General features: G+C 34.4%; 1 protein-coding gene across 3 annotated transcripts in view; it reads right to left on the reverse strand.

The window, feature by feature from the left end:
- MMS22L (MMS22 like, DNA repair protein) overlaps positions 1 to 14,410 on the reverse strand; it is a 125,818-nt gene that overhangs the window by 20,584 nt on the left and 90,824 nt on the right. For all 3 annotated transcript variants that reach the window (XM_049654021.1, XM_049654022.1, XM_049654023.1), the window contains 5 exons: positions 14,139 to 14,289; positions 12,143 to 12,294; positions 11,120 to 11,262; positions 5,944 to 6,103; positions 1,542 to 1,711 (listed from right to left, as the gene is read on the reverse strand). In XM_049654021.1, the coding sequence (XP_049509978.1) occupies positions 1,542 to 1,711; positions 5,944 to 6,103; positions 11,120 to 11,262; positions 12,143 to 12,294; positions 14,139 to 14,289 (776 nt within the window). The remainder of the gene's footprint in view (positions 1 to 1,541; positions 1,712 to 5,943; positions 6,104 to 11,119; positions 11,263 to 12,142; positions 12,295 to 14,138; positions 14,290 to 14,410) is intronic.

Consider the following 14,410-nt stretch of genomic DNA (forward strand, 5'->3'; position numbering starts at 1 on the left):
ACCACTTACAAAGTTTGTAAGCTTTTTTTTTTTTTTTTTTTTTTTTTTCTGTTTTAAAGTAGGCTCCATGGTGGGGCTTGACCTCACAACCTTGAGATCAACAGTTCCCATGTTTTACCAACTAAGCCAGCCAGGTATCCCTATAAGAATTCTTACTGTACTATTTTGGCTTAAAAGGGCCACAGAGAACATGTTTTCCAGATTCTTCTGCTGCCCAAGATTCCTCCCCACCAGTATTCCCCGACTGGCCACGCTTTGTGTTTCTGTCAGCAAACTAAACTTCTTTTTAAACGTTATTATCAACACAAAATTAAAGAGCCAATTAAAAATTTCTTAGAAATTATACAAATCTGTTTAAAAAGCCCATCTGTGGAAAAGACTGCTTATTACCTAATCAAATTCCATTCTCCCTTTCTTCCTCAGCTTTCCTTGCTGAACCCCAAATTAAGAAGCACTTAACTTCAGGATGAGACACTAATGAATAACAAAGTATGCTTCCAGCCCCATCTTCCTCTGAATAACAGATCAATATTTCCAAGTGCCCATCTAGACAGTGCACAGCACCTCAAATGAAAGCTATTCATAAATCAATTATTACCTTCACTCCCACATCTCTAGAATTGCCCATTTTAGTTAGCAGCACCACTATGTGTACGAGGACCCACTCTGGGGTCTAGGAAGTATTCCATTGCTTTCTGTTGCTCCACAACATTCTCTGAGCAAGTACTTTTAATCAGAGCTCCTAAGTGTTTCTGCAATCTGCTGTGTGAGTTCCACACCTACCGGCTTAGTTCAAAACCCTCAGATAATGAACTACTCTTTGCCCTCCAAGTCTCCAATCTAACTCCCACATCAACTATCTTAGATGTTGCCACCAGAATTACCTTTCTAAAATGTAAACATGATAGGTCGTTCCCACTTCCCTATCTAAAATCCGCCAAAATCCATCAATAATCCATACAAATCCCCGTGTAAAAGAACAAGTCCAAACTTCCTAGCGTGGCACATAACACCTTAAAATATATGGCTCCTCCTGTATGAGTCGATCACAACAGAATTATTCGCTCTTCCCCAGTGTGTCATACTTTCTTCAAGCTCATGACTTTTAAATACTGTTCCCTCTGACAGTCCTTCACCTCTTACCCGTTCGGCTCGTTTACAACTAATCCCCTTTACAGTGTCTTCTCTCACATCTCTTCTTCTCCGGTTGGCTAGTGGAAAGCTGAAGCCTCTAAGGAAATATGGAACACACAACTGTGTCTATGCTAGTCAGCCTCTTCTCTCAACTTTAATTACTTCTTGAAGATTTTGCTTTTTCCATCTTTGGTTTCAGGGCCAAACACAAAAGGAATTTAAAACTTGTTCAACAGAAGTGCCACATGTACACACATGCACTGAAATTATAATGCATGGTTTTCAAATCAGCAGTTAGCAAACTGTTTTAAGGCAAAGTTTCATTATTTATTTATTTATTTATTTATTTATCTATTTATTTATTTATTTTTTATTTTTTAACTTTCAAGCAGCCACACTTACTATACCTGGAGATACAAAGGAAGACTCTTTTGAATTGCGATCAACATAGGTGCAGGCAGTTCCTTCTCTTGCTGTAACACTGTATGTGGCAGCAGTAAACAATCTATGATCCGGAATAGTAGTTTTTGGGCTTTAGAGGTGGCAAAGATCTGTGCCCATGATTTAACAAGAATTCCTGACAAAGAAGAGGAGTAACAGTAGGTATGGTTACCTTCTAACCAGAAAGTTTTGCCATTCCACTATGAAATTCATATTTAAAGCACAAAGAACCAAGTTAAAGTAGGCAATAGAAAGAAACATGTATTAGGACTGAAAAGACTGATGTCATGTCATACATTTCACTAAAGAGACAAGTTTCTCTCAGAGTTCTGGTCTAAGAAAAACATACGTTTCCTAAGCAACTGTTATTTAATACACACACACACACACACACACACACACACACACACACGCACACGCGCACACACACACATTGTGATTTGGCTATACACTATGTGAATATACAGATAGACTGCTGTAATTAATCAGATTTCTCTTTTTGCTTTGGCTGCTAGGTAACTCAGAGGCAAATTTATAATCCAACTTTAAGAACACTATAAGATCACGCATTATGCTTTTATGTGTGTACTCACTTTCCCTGGGCTCCATCATGCTACTCCACATTTACGTTTTTGATACCTTTATTTCTTCATATTTTTATCTTACATAAAATTTTATAGGCTGTCTCAACCCAGTTTACAACATGAAAAGATAGAGCTAAATTTAATTGTTAAAGTAGTAAGAAGGATTAGCTATAACACCTTGAAGCAATCACTTAACCTCCCTGAACTCCACTTTTTATAACTTTCAATTGTTTAATATACACAGTGAGTTTAAATTTTGATGCTGAAAGAAGAGATGCAGACTTCTTTACTACAGAAAATGTATTATGATTTCCTTAATGCTAGGAGTCAGTTGCTACCTTTGATGATAGTAAAGCCAAACAAATGAGCACCCTTTGTTTAATGAAGTAATTAAGAGCATGTATGTAGTTCCCATTAGAGTGTATTCCTGCTATTAAGGGCTTCTCTACTGAAAAAACACATTTAAAAGGAGATCATTAAATGCTTGCCCAAGTGGCATTAGTGGTATATGTACTGCATAAACTTTTATATTTTATTCCATCTTAGAAAGCAAAAGAGATGATACACGTCAAAGCCATTTCCATAAAACAAAAAGTTTAAAATTCAACTCTGAAGGGAAACAAAAATACGCTTATAGAAGAATGTATTGACGTTAAAAGAAAAAAAGCCCAGCCTATAATCACTTCTAAGAACAACAAACAGCAACATTAATCTTCTGTTGTAAAAGGAAATACAATAATCAATCATAAAGAAACACAATGCTCACTTAGCAATATTTTAAATAACGCTGGCTTGCTCCTCATTTTTTTCAGTAGGTGGAAAACTTGCGAATGACAGCAGTGTAAGAAGAACTCACATCCTAACTAACGTTAATATGCCCATAAAGGGAACTGCCATCACCACTGACATTTTAAATGATTTATATCACTCTTAGGTGTCACACAGGAATTGACTTATAAAGAGCAAGGGCCTTCCAACCAAAAATGCATCACCTACCCTTGTATTTCATCTTCTGCAGTGGTTAAAACACTTTGCTGAAGATCTTAAGTTTTATGAGTTCATAGAAGACAGAGGAGATCCATTTGTTTTACTGCCAAATCAGAACCCTAGTTTTTAAGTTTCAGTGAAGAATATTTAAGTGTTTGGTATTAATAATGCAAAGAGAAAGAAATTTTTTAAGTAAAAAGCTTGGAGAAAGGTTAAAATACACAGAGTAGCTTTGTTAAACAAACAAACAAACGAACAATCAAAACCAGTCTTTTTTCTGGCTATAAACATACTACGTATTTAAGCGATGCTGCTGAAAACGCAGGGGCACCTAGGTGGCTCAGTCTGTTAAGCGTCTGACTCTTGATTTCGACTCCAGTCATGATCTCAGTTTGTGAGATCAAGCCCTGCGATGGGCTCCACGTTGACAGTGTGGAACCCTGCTTGGGATTCTCTCTCTCTTCCTCTGCCCCTCTCCTGCTCACACTCTTTCTTTCAAAATAAATAAACTTAAAAAGAAAAAAAGAAAATGTAGAAAAATTGTGGGGAGCATACTTCTACAATTGAAAGAGATCTGCACTGTAAGAGTCCTTATGTGTTTACTTATTTCCTACTCTATGCATATACTATGCCTAAAAAAAAAAAAAAAAGGATTGGGATCATTATAACAGGCGTTTAAAAGTGTATTTATAGTTAGAAAGTAACTTTACTCATTTAGGAACACTAAAAGTTACATTATGTTCTATTAGCTAAGTTTATAAAATTGTTAAATTCTAGAAATATTTATTTAGTATATTTAGTTAGTATTTATTTAGTAATATACCATCTCCTACACTGGAGAAGCTCTTTCCCAATCCAGTGCCCAATATATAACTCAGGAAATGTTCTTATTTGTTCAAAATACAACATGATAATGGGAATAAAAAGCTAAAAAGATATGGCCACTATCATAAATTTAAAATTTTAGTAGGGACAAACCAAGTACACAAATAATTATAATAACTGGCAAGCTATGAAGAATGTTGTAAGAGATGGACAGCTGAAGCTTAATCAGGGAGACCAAGTCTACCTGAGAGTGTGGAAAACAGAATATTAGGATAGGCACTGAGGATCATGGGTAGAGTTTCAATTACAAAGACAAAAGAGGAGGAATGGCTAAAGAGAGAAGAATGATCAAAAGAAAAACATGGGAACAGAAAAAGTAAGAGATGTAAAGAGAAAAACCATAAACATTAATATTAAGAACACTGAAGACAGTACTCATGAATCAATCCTTTCTCAGAAATTACTGAGTTACAATTAAGACCTCAGATGCCTTCACCTGAAGTGTGATTTTATCAACAGTTTGCACCTTCCACTAGCAGCCTTGTAAGTAAACAGCAGAGGTATCCCCAGTTAGAAACTAGCAAGGTAAATAAAAGTTTCTGTGGTTACCTCACTTTCCCTCAAGTGAGTATGATACCCCAAACACACATACTTCAAGCACATTTGAACTCTAAAAAGTTTATACTTGCTCTTCCTCCAATTTGTTCTGAGCCTCTTACATAAAGAAGAAAGCAAGTGATCTGTTCCTAATTTTTAACATATAAAGGGGCAACATTGTACCAATATATTCTATTCGCAGTCTCTGAGATTTAGACAAAAGAAAAGAATACCGATCTACCTTCCAGTATGCCAATCATGTAATACAACAAAGGAAGGTCCTCAATTCTTCATAGGTCGACATATTACCAATCCAAATATGATTTTGCAGTTAGGACTATCACATATTTTGTAAAATAAATATATCTCCTGAAATCATAAATTTAGCTTGGCAAAAATCTAACAGAGACAAATTATAAGGCTAAATGCTGAAATACTTATTAATCTACATTTTACTATGTTAAATTTATAAGTTATCATTTCTGTTTTCCTCTAAAATTAAGACGCCTGAATTGCTACTATAGCTTTCACTACATTCTACATCATCCATATTTAGACATTTTTGCATTCTCCTTTATCTTTCACAACAAAGATAAAAGGTTTCAGACAGCCTAAATCAGGTTTATTCATATGTTCACAAGATCAAAGGGAGAAGATATAAGGTTTTGGCCACAGAGAAATTAAAAAAAACAAAAACAAAAACCTTAAATTCTGTTATAAAAACTTCTAAGGAAAATTTTCTCATTTCCCTTTATCCAGTTCCTATTTTTGGTTAGTAACATGGTTTTAGTGAACAAAGGTATTCAAATTACTAACTTCCTCAAGAAGGATGAACTATGTTGTTATAGCACAGGCACAGAAAAAGATTTCTTTTTGAAAGGAGAAAACCTAGTATTGTGAGAAGCAAGATTTGAAGCATAAATATCTCTAGTGCCATAGTAAATTCTTTCCTGACCTCCTTCACACAGAGCAGACCAGATAAATAGAAGTGATGGTTTCCTGATATTTTAAATTCTAAGAAAGCACAGATAAGCCTTAAAAAAAAGTCCATTTTAATCATCCACTGTATTCACAGTGTGAGTGATCCACAACAGACTATTGATATCAAATTGGTATAAGTGTATTTTCTGTTTTGGTCATAATTAATTTTAATATTAACACAAACTGTAACAAGGAAAGTTCTGAAAGGAGGTGGCACAGGATAGGGATACAGCAATAGAAAGCCAACATGAATTATTGTAAGCTAAATCTTTGTCTTTCAAATTATTCTTATGATTGTATGGAGAACAGTGATTTAGTCAGTGTATTAGAATATTCCTATCATGATACTATAGGCTCAACACAAGGAAGTTTCGATAATGTCAGGAGTACATACCCATCATCCTGTAAGTCAGTTGCAGCCCTGCACTAGAAATTTTTTTTCCCAAATAAGGTTTTATATATTTTAATATTTCACCAAGGTATTCTAAGGACTTTGTGACCATGGCAGATTTATCAGAAAGTGTCTGCAGATTCCCGTAAGTAATACCAATAGCCTATAAAATAAGGAAAAACATGATTTAGATTTTCAAGTTTCATACAGTATAGACTTTGAAAAATAAAGAAAATTTCTCTTTCTACACATACAAACACACACACACCCTTACATTTAAGTTTACATCTTTAAGTTTCCAATAAATGTTCACAGGAATTAAAAAAATTGAAGATTTTCAATTAAAAAGAATGAAGTCTTACCTTTTATAATTAAAATAAAGGTTAAAAGAAGAATTAAAAAAAAAATCAATGGAACTGATATAAAAGAAGTTTATAGCCAAATTACATCAAGACTTCCAAACATCCTGGCACACAACTGGCATTCCCCAAATTCCTACAAGTAAAATCTACAAGCAACATTACCAAATTCTTACATGTATGACTTCTCTAAAGTTCAGTTATATGATATGGATTGATTTTTCCCCGCAAAATTTTATGAGCCATTAGATGCTAACTTAACTTTCTCAGAGGAAAAATGATGAGGCACAAAGGACAGAGAGAGCAAAATGGTGAGGTGGTAGAGAGAAATGTGAGGTGAGGCAGTGAGAGAAGAGTGAAGTGTGAAAAGGAAGAGAAATAAATGAAAGAATAAGTTGAGGAAAGGTGAGAATAAGAGGTGACAAGTCACAAAAAGAATCAAGAGAAGACTGGCTACAGATAGGTTAGAAGGTTTGAGAAGAGTAGCAGTTTTCAAACCATTACTGGCGACTTAGAGTGGATTTCAATGACCTAAATCGGACACAATGGCACCAATACAGTTACATGATTTTTCTCCTGCAGCTCTCAGCAGATAAGACAAAGGAGAGAAAGCAAATGGTTGCACTAATCCAAGGTTGAGGGTTTGTAGGTGTAACCAAAAGACCAAAGATGGAAGACTGAAAGGATGATAAGAGTATACCTGCAGTAAGGCCACCAAGGGGTCTAATTAAGACGGATGGGGAAGAAGTGAGACCTTGAGAGGATGCTGCACTTGGAGAAAAGGAAGTGGAAGGTCACTTGGAGGTCTGGAGGCACAGGTGGTGACCATCAAAGAGTTCTCAGATAATCCAATGATGCCATAGCTCAAGGTTTAGTCATGGGAGTGGGCAGATGAAGTAGAGCAGAAGTGAAGATCACTAAAGACTTGTGGAGTTTTGAAATGAGGGATTAGGATAAGTTATTCAATGTGATATTACAGTTAGTCAAGTTGATAACAAAATGTAGAATGTAGGAAAAGAAGGAATCTAGTGAACTGGAGTGACTGACAGATGAAAACAAAAGATATACTTGATGAACCTTTTCTTTTTATTTAGCTTTCTGCCCTTGGTTCTCTACATTTCTTTTCCTAGACCAGAAGTTCTCAAACTTCTCAGTTCCCTTTCATATGCTTAAAAGTTGGGATCTTAAGGTGCGTACTATTATTTGAGCTATATCTATTGATATTTACCATATAAAAAAAGAGAAAATTTAAATTATGTACTAGTTCACTTAAAAACAAGAAGCATTATGGGGCATCTGGGTGGCTCAGTTGGTTAAGCGTCCAGCTCTTGCTTTTAACTCAGGTCATGATCTCACACTTCGTTGAGTTCGAGCCCTGCACCTTGGGATTCTCTCTTTTCCTCTCTGTCCCTCTCTTGTTCATGCGCGCTCTCTTTCCCTCTGTCTCTCTCAAAATAAATAAACTCAAAAAAGTAAAAATAATAAGCATTATACATTAACACAGTAAAATGTTTTTATGGAAAAGAACTTTATTTTTCAAAACAAAAAAAAAATTAGTGAAAAGTGACAATTTTTACATTTCTGCAAAACTCTTTAAGTTCTGGCTTAACAGAAGACAGCTAGATTCTCATATTTGTCCCTACACATAATTTGTTGTAATATGCTGCAGATGAAAACAATTCAATCTCACAAATACATGTAACTGGAAGAGAAATTATTTTAATAGACATTTCAGGTAACTATGGGAATCCCTCTTTGATATTACACCAAAACTTGACAAGTGATATTTCTTAAAGGTTAATTGTATTATGGAACTCAAAACCGTGTCAACAAATATTCTGTACTCTTCTGCATTAAAAGCCACTGCTCTATTTAGCTTTCTTAATGAATGTTTAATACTCATGCATGCTTTTAAAAAACCTGTACTGGTCATTTGGAAAATTCTAGTTCCCTGAGTTAGCTTGCCAATGTTGACACATTTCACTTATCCACTAAAAAAAATCCTATTTGTTAATATCACCACCAATGTCATCAGAAAAGTCTTTAATTATCATGAAGCTCTCACGCTCATAATGGCAAATGCTTAAGTTTTCCAAAATTCTAATTTTCTTAAAAGCTCAAATTGTGTTATTAGCAACAAACACCGTCAGTTGTTTTCTTTGAAGTGATACTCATTTCACACATTTCTGAGCAAATGTCTGCCAAATACCCAAGTCTGAACAACCATACTTTGTTAGTTGTTCTTTCAAGATCAAAGCAGTCAGGTCAGCTTGTAACTCAAATTATTACATAAAGTGTTGTTTTTGGACAACCACCTCACTTTATATGAAGCAGGTGTACTTTTAAGTGCACTTTCCATTGTCATTCATAGGACATTACAGGACATGTACTCAAAGGTCAACATTTAATACATTTAATAATTTACTGTTTCATTAAGAATATTCTTAAGTGAGACTGGGTTCTTTTTTTTTTTTCTCTTGTGATTGTGTGGCAGTGAAAATTATGACCACCAATATAACATTGGGCCATGGTGTTGATTTGTGCTAAAGTTTCTGCACCGTTTGTGCAAATGTCAATACACTTTTGAGCTTTAAAATTCCTGAAAAGGTATCAGCAACCCTCAGATGCCTATGAAACACAATTTTGAGAACCACTGATCTAGATCTCAGTATTTCTCTGTGTTTAGCCTTAACCTCCCAGGACTATAAGACATACGTATTTCTCAGACTATCTCAGGGATTTCTTTGACTCTATTTACTTGTCATACTATCATTTCTATGTAAGAAAGAGTTAACATGGTAGGCCATAGACTGCTATCTTTAAAAAGGTGTACTTTTAAGTACGGCCCTTGGTTGGTGATTGGGAACTTAGGTTTTTCCCACCATTTCCCAGTAAGTATGGCTCACTCAACCTAAACTGTCTGTGCAAACAATATAGTTTACACTGAATATCTGCCTCTCTTCTGGGAGTCTGGAATTTTCTAAGTGCTAGGCAAAGGGGGCCTATGTGAAAACCCTCAGGCAGACAGCAGACAGCATTTCAGATGTGTTGTCACAATTCCTAGTTGGAAGAATTAAGCATGTCCAGTGCAACATCTGGGAGAGGACCCTTGGAAACTGTGCCTGGTGTCTCCAGACTTCACCCCATGCTGACTGAGCTTTGAATTCTTTCATTGTAATAAATCACAGCTGTGAGTACAACTATATGCTGAGCTCTGAGTCCTCCCAGAGAATCACATAGTACCCGGGAATGATCTTGGTGACACCTTACACCAATCTCAAACTAAACCAGTTTAAAACTGAACTCCTCACCTACTTCTCCCTCACCCTAAGTCATGTGCTCCTATTTCTCCTTAAGGTATCATCATTCTTTCAGTTAAACACAGTATTTCTTTCACATCCCTTCAAAATTTCATAATTCAATTTTTACTTCCTTCTAAATCAGCTAGTTTCTGGCCAACACCTTCACTTTAATCTACTGTTAACTAATTTTCTTAAAAAGTCATTTGATCAAATTAGACCTACTTAAAAATGTATAAAGCCTTCATACTGTTCACAGGAGAAAATCCAAACTTCTTAGACCAAGATGCTCTGAATTATTAACCTACTGAATGATCTATAAACTGACACTTCGCATACACTGTCTTACTATTTTAACCTTTGTGTTTATCCTGTATTCTCAGACAAGTAAAAAGTTAAGATCAAGGACTACTTCTTTTGTTTTTTCAAACCCCTAACTAAGAAATCCTGGCATAATACTATCTAGCATTTAGCAAACAATTATTATTTACTGAGTGATGAAAGAACAATTAATTGGACGGGATGAAATTAGAAGACTCTTTGGAAACTATTAGTGAAGTACATGACCTCTACCTCCCTTTCTGATCCCGTATGGTTCCTAGGATAGATGTTTAAGTACAAGTGAAGATCTGATCAACAACTAAATAAAAGGCTCAAAAGAAATGGCCATTTCATATCTGCATGAACTATTACTAAATATTTTTAGGATTTATATGGTATCACTAATTGTCATACAATTGTACTTTAACTTAATAGAAACCACAGTGGAAGAATTCACATTTGTGGCAATAGCTTATAGCTGTATTTATTTTCATTGCAGTTAATGCCAACTGCTCTGTGGGAAAATAAACCAACTTTTATTGTGAATAGCTTACAAAACCACTAATCCAAACACATGAACAACTTCAGCAAGGATGCAAAGCAAAGACTATCACATAATATAAATTCCTGCAAAATTAATAAATAAAAGTCAAATGCTGAAAGGGACTATTTATTATGGAGACAAAGCTAAAACAAATGATTGGATTTTAAGGCCCCAACTATAATGATATGAAGCACTTAGTGTTTATGCTAACTACAATAAAATTTTACTGTAAAATTTACTATTTGCTACAGGGTGGTAAACATTAAGTTAGAACTATTATGGACCCTGTATAAGGAAATCTAGTTCCCAAGAATCTGGAGAATATTGCTACCTAGGAACTTCAGCAATAAGATATTCCTACAATTGACACAAGCCTTAGTGTGAGGCTTTTATGTAGCATTCCTTAGTCATTACTTTTCATTAAATGTACTTCTTTTGGTGTCCTTAATATAATTGTCCTCAACAAATATATTCTGTAATTGTACTAAATCATTGATTCACATTTTTATTCCTCCTTAATTTTATAAGAGCAGGCAACTAATAATATGATTCATTTAAAATAATTCATTTTATAGACAAATTTCATAAACACTTCAAGTTTTTGTGAAAAATAATTATAATTCATCTGGACAATTATACTAATAAATGAAAAATACCTCAAAAAATAGAATAAGTGCTTTTGTAGGGTCTTCTGGACTGGATAAATATTCAACTTGAGCCTTTGAAAAAATATTCTTTACTTCTGAGAGTTTAAATAGCAACCTTGTCAGTTCAGCCAACTGTCCCAAGTACTCTTTTTCTGTTAAGATAAAAATAATATAATAATATTCATAGGTTTATTATATAAATTTATGTTACATAGATGAGAGTAAGGAATGCAGCATTCACGTATAACATTCTTTTTAAAATAAAATTCAAATTTCCACATAATTAAAAACTTTCAATTAAGTCTCTAAGGAAAAGTTTTATTTAAAACCAAAAAAACATATACTTGTGAATACACAAGCCCCGAAAGTTTTTCATGTCAAGCCGATTGATGTAATAAGATATCACAATAAATTTGGGGCATTTTTTTTCAGTCCAAACTTTGTGTGATTTACAAATGGCCATAAAGAATAGCTTTCAGAAAAGGAATGTCCTGTGGGCAACCAGAATTGAATGGATATTTAAAAAAATAATAAAGTATAAGTATCAGTCTGTGAATAATAATAATAGTAAAGCAGAGGAGAGGTAAAATATCTAATATAAAATAGGAGAGAAGTATTCACAATTAGATACTTTTCTTTTTAGGGTGTTAACAGTGTGATATCTGGTTATTTGCTTTACAGTTCCACCTTTTTTTTTGTGATTAGTTTCTTCAAGGTAAAAAGATAGCTTGTCACCTGAGAGCAAGTTTTTGTTCCTGGCTTCCAAGGAAACAAGTTCTTTTATCTTTATAGGAGAGAAATTTGTCATATATAACAGGGAAATATCAGGAAAAAGAAACAGGCTGCAAAAGGAAATGTACACACACACACACATACACACACACACACACACACACACACAACATGTATATATACACAAACATTTTATATAACAAATATATTTTTCATCTTTTTCTATTAATTTGTGTAACAAAACAGGACATTTTAAATATTAGCTAGCTATCTAGAAAGTAAAATGCCTGAAATACTTACCAACTGCCTGTTCAGGATTTATATCAATGAACAAATCATCAGGCACATAGAAGTTTTTTATATACATTTGCAAAATGCAACGAATCCATGATCTTACAGTTAAGGCTTGGAAAGATACACAGCCTGAATGAGAAAGTGCTTCACATAACATGCTGTAAAAACAAGTTGATGGATGTTAAAACCAAAACCAAAACCAAAACCTTACAATATATTCCCTGAGTATAGAGATTAAGAAATAAAGGACAAATTCTAACATACCCCACTTCTTGGCTTGTTTTATAGACACATACATTAATTCAGATACACATTGCTGAAAATAAACACTAGAGATACACAAAAAAGCGTATTTTATATAACAATTTTTGCTTTCATCTATAGCAGTTCTAATTTTTAATATTTATTTATTTTTGAGAGAAAGAGAGCATGCGAGTGCAAGCATGAGTGGGGGCAGGGCAGAGAGCTGAAGTCGGACACTCAACCAACTGAGCCACGCAGGTGCCCCTGACGGTTCTAATTTTTAATTTCCTTCTTCCACTGATGGCAAATGTGTAGGTTTATGCCAAAGGCAAGAGGTAAGGAGAATAAGGTTAAAATGGGAAAACCTAGAAAGGGGCTTATAAGTAGCTAGGTGACATAATAAAGGAAGTGGTAAGTAGAAAAAAAACAGTGGCCCTTAGAGTAAATAAAAAGAAGTGGTCACGACCATTTATGTAAGAAAAGAGTTAATGACAAAGATTTCTGTGTGAGTCTTCTAACCAATTCCATACCCATCCCTTTCTTTCCTGCTATACCACTCCATAGGCGGTCATTATTGAAGAATTACAAAGTAACATCTGACAGAAAAAAAATAAAACCAAAAATCTTTCTGTGAAGCCAAAAGCCTGGCTGAATCTGATATTTAACCATTTTATAACTGGGGGGTAGAAAGGATGAGGGTGGTCTTAACCTAACTATGAAGTGCTAGGTAAAGTCAGAAATTTGAAAAATACATGTAAGTCATAACTCTAAAAATATTACTTTGAAAAACCTGAACAGAAGACGTCCCAAAGAGTACACAGTGCCGAAGAACTGTTTGTCATTTATGACCTATACAACTTTCCAAAGTTCTTTAACACCTTTGCATTTCAGTTTCTTCAACTGTTACTAATACGTCAAATACTATTTTTTAAACTAAACTTATTCCAGACAGTTTCAGCAGAAGTATTTAATAAATACTGTTTGTTATTATAGAATTAGCAAGCTAGAAGAGACTAAAAGTAATCCAATGGAAGTTGAGCTCCCTTACTTCATGACTGAAAGCCAATTGAGAAGATGGCTTACTGACTGCTTAGTGGACTCCCTATGCGAATACCTCACTGACCGCATCCCTCTTCATCTGGACAGGAACTACAGTGGTCTCCCAGGTTTGTGCATTTATTTTCCCTCATCTTACTATTCTTTTTCAAATCTTCCCGATTACACTATTTCTATTGTAACTTCATTTACTATATGTTTTTCCTACTGGAGTTCCTCAGATCTGTTATACAATGCAACAGGAGATACAGATAAGGAAATCAGGGTTCAGGGTGATGAAGTGTCGTGTTCCTAATTGTACAAGAGTTGAGTCTAAAAATCTAGCTGTGAAAGGAAAAGCTATCATCGCACCTAAAAATACAACAATATACTTGTATTTTACAGAACCAGCAATATTAATTACATAATTTCTTTCACAAAGGTGAATATAGAAAGGTAATTTCAGGATGAAATAAAGGTAGTCCTACAAAAACAGTTTTAAAAAAAAGCTTTTAAGCAGCAAGTTTTTTGTTTATTTTTATTTATTTATTTTTAAGGCAGGCTACTGCCACTGTCAAATGCTGATACATCCAAAAGCAAAAACCACCAAAGTGTCAGTATATGTACGAAGATCAGTTTTTATTTGTGAAAATTCTTATTTTCCTAGTATACTGATCTATCATGAGTTTCTATACATGTGCATACCTGAAATCAAGTCACTTACCTATTTTGTAGGCAATGACTTAAATATCTTGCTACAACCTGGGGCCAGATGATATCATCCCAACCAAAAAGCTGTATTATTGATATAACTGGCTGAGGCTGAAGATCTGATGGAGCTGTGCTGGGCATGTCCAATGCTAGCAAAGTAAAATCTAGATTTTAAATGAGAAAAATTTATGGTGAGGAATTTTTTTAACTTAAAAAAAATTAAAAATTTTTTTTGACAGAGACAGAGCACATGTGTACTCTTGAGTGTGGGGCGGGGAGTGTAGA

This window comes from Panthera uncia (genome assembly GCF_023721935.1).
Source record: "Panthera uncia isolate 11264 chromosome B2 unlocalized genomic scaffold, Puncia_PCG_1.0 HiC_scaffold_24, whole genome shotgun sequence".
Lineage (NCBI taxonomy): Eukaryota > Metazoa > Chordata > Mammalia > Carnivora > Felidae > Panthera > Panthera uncia.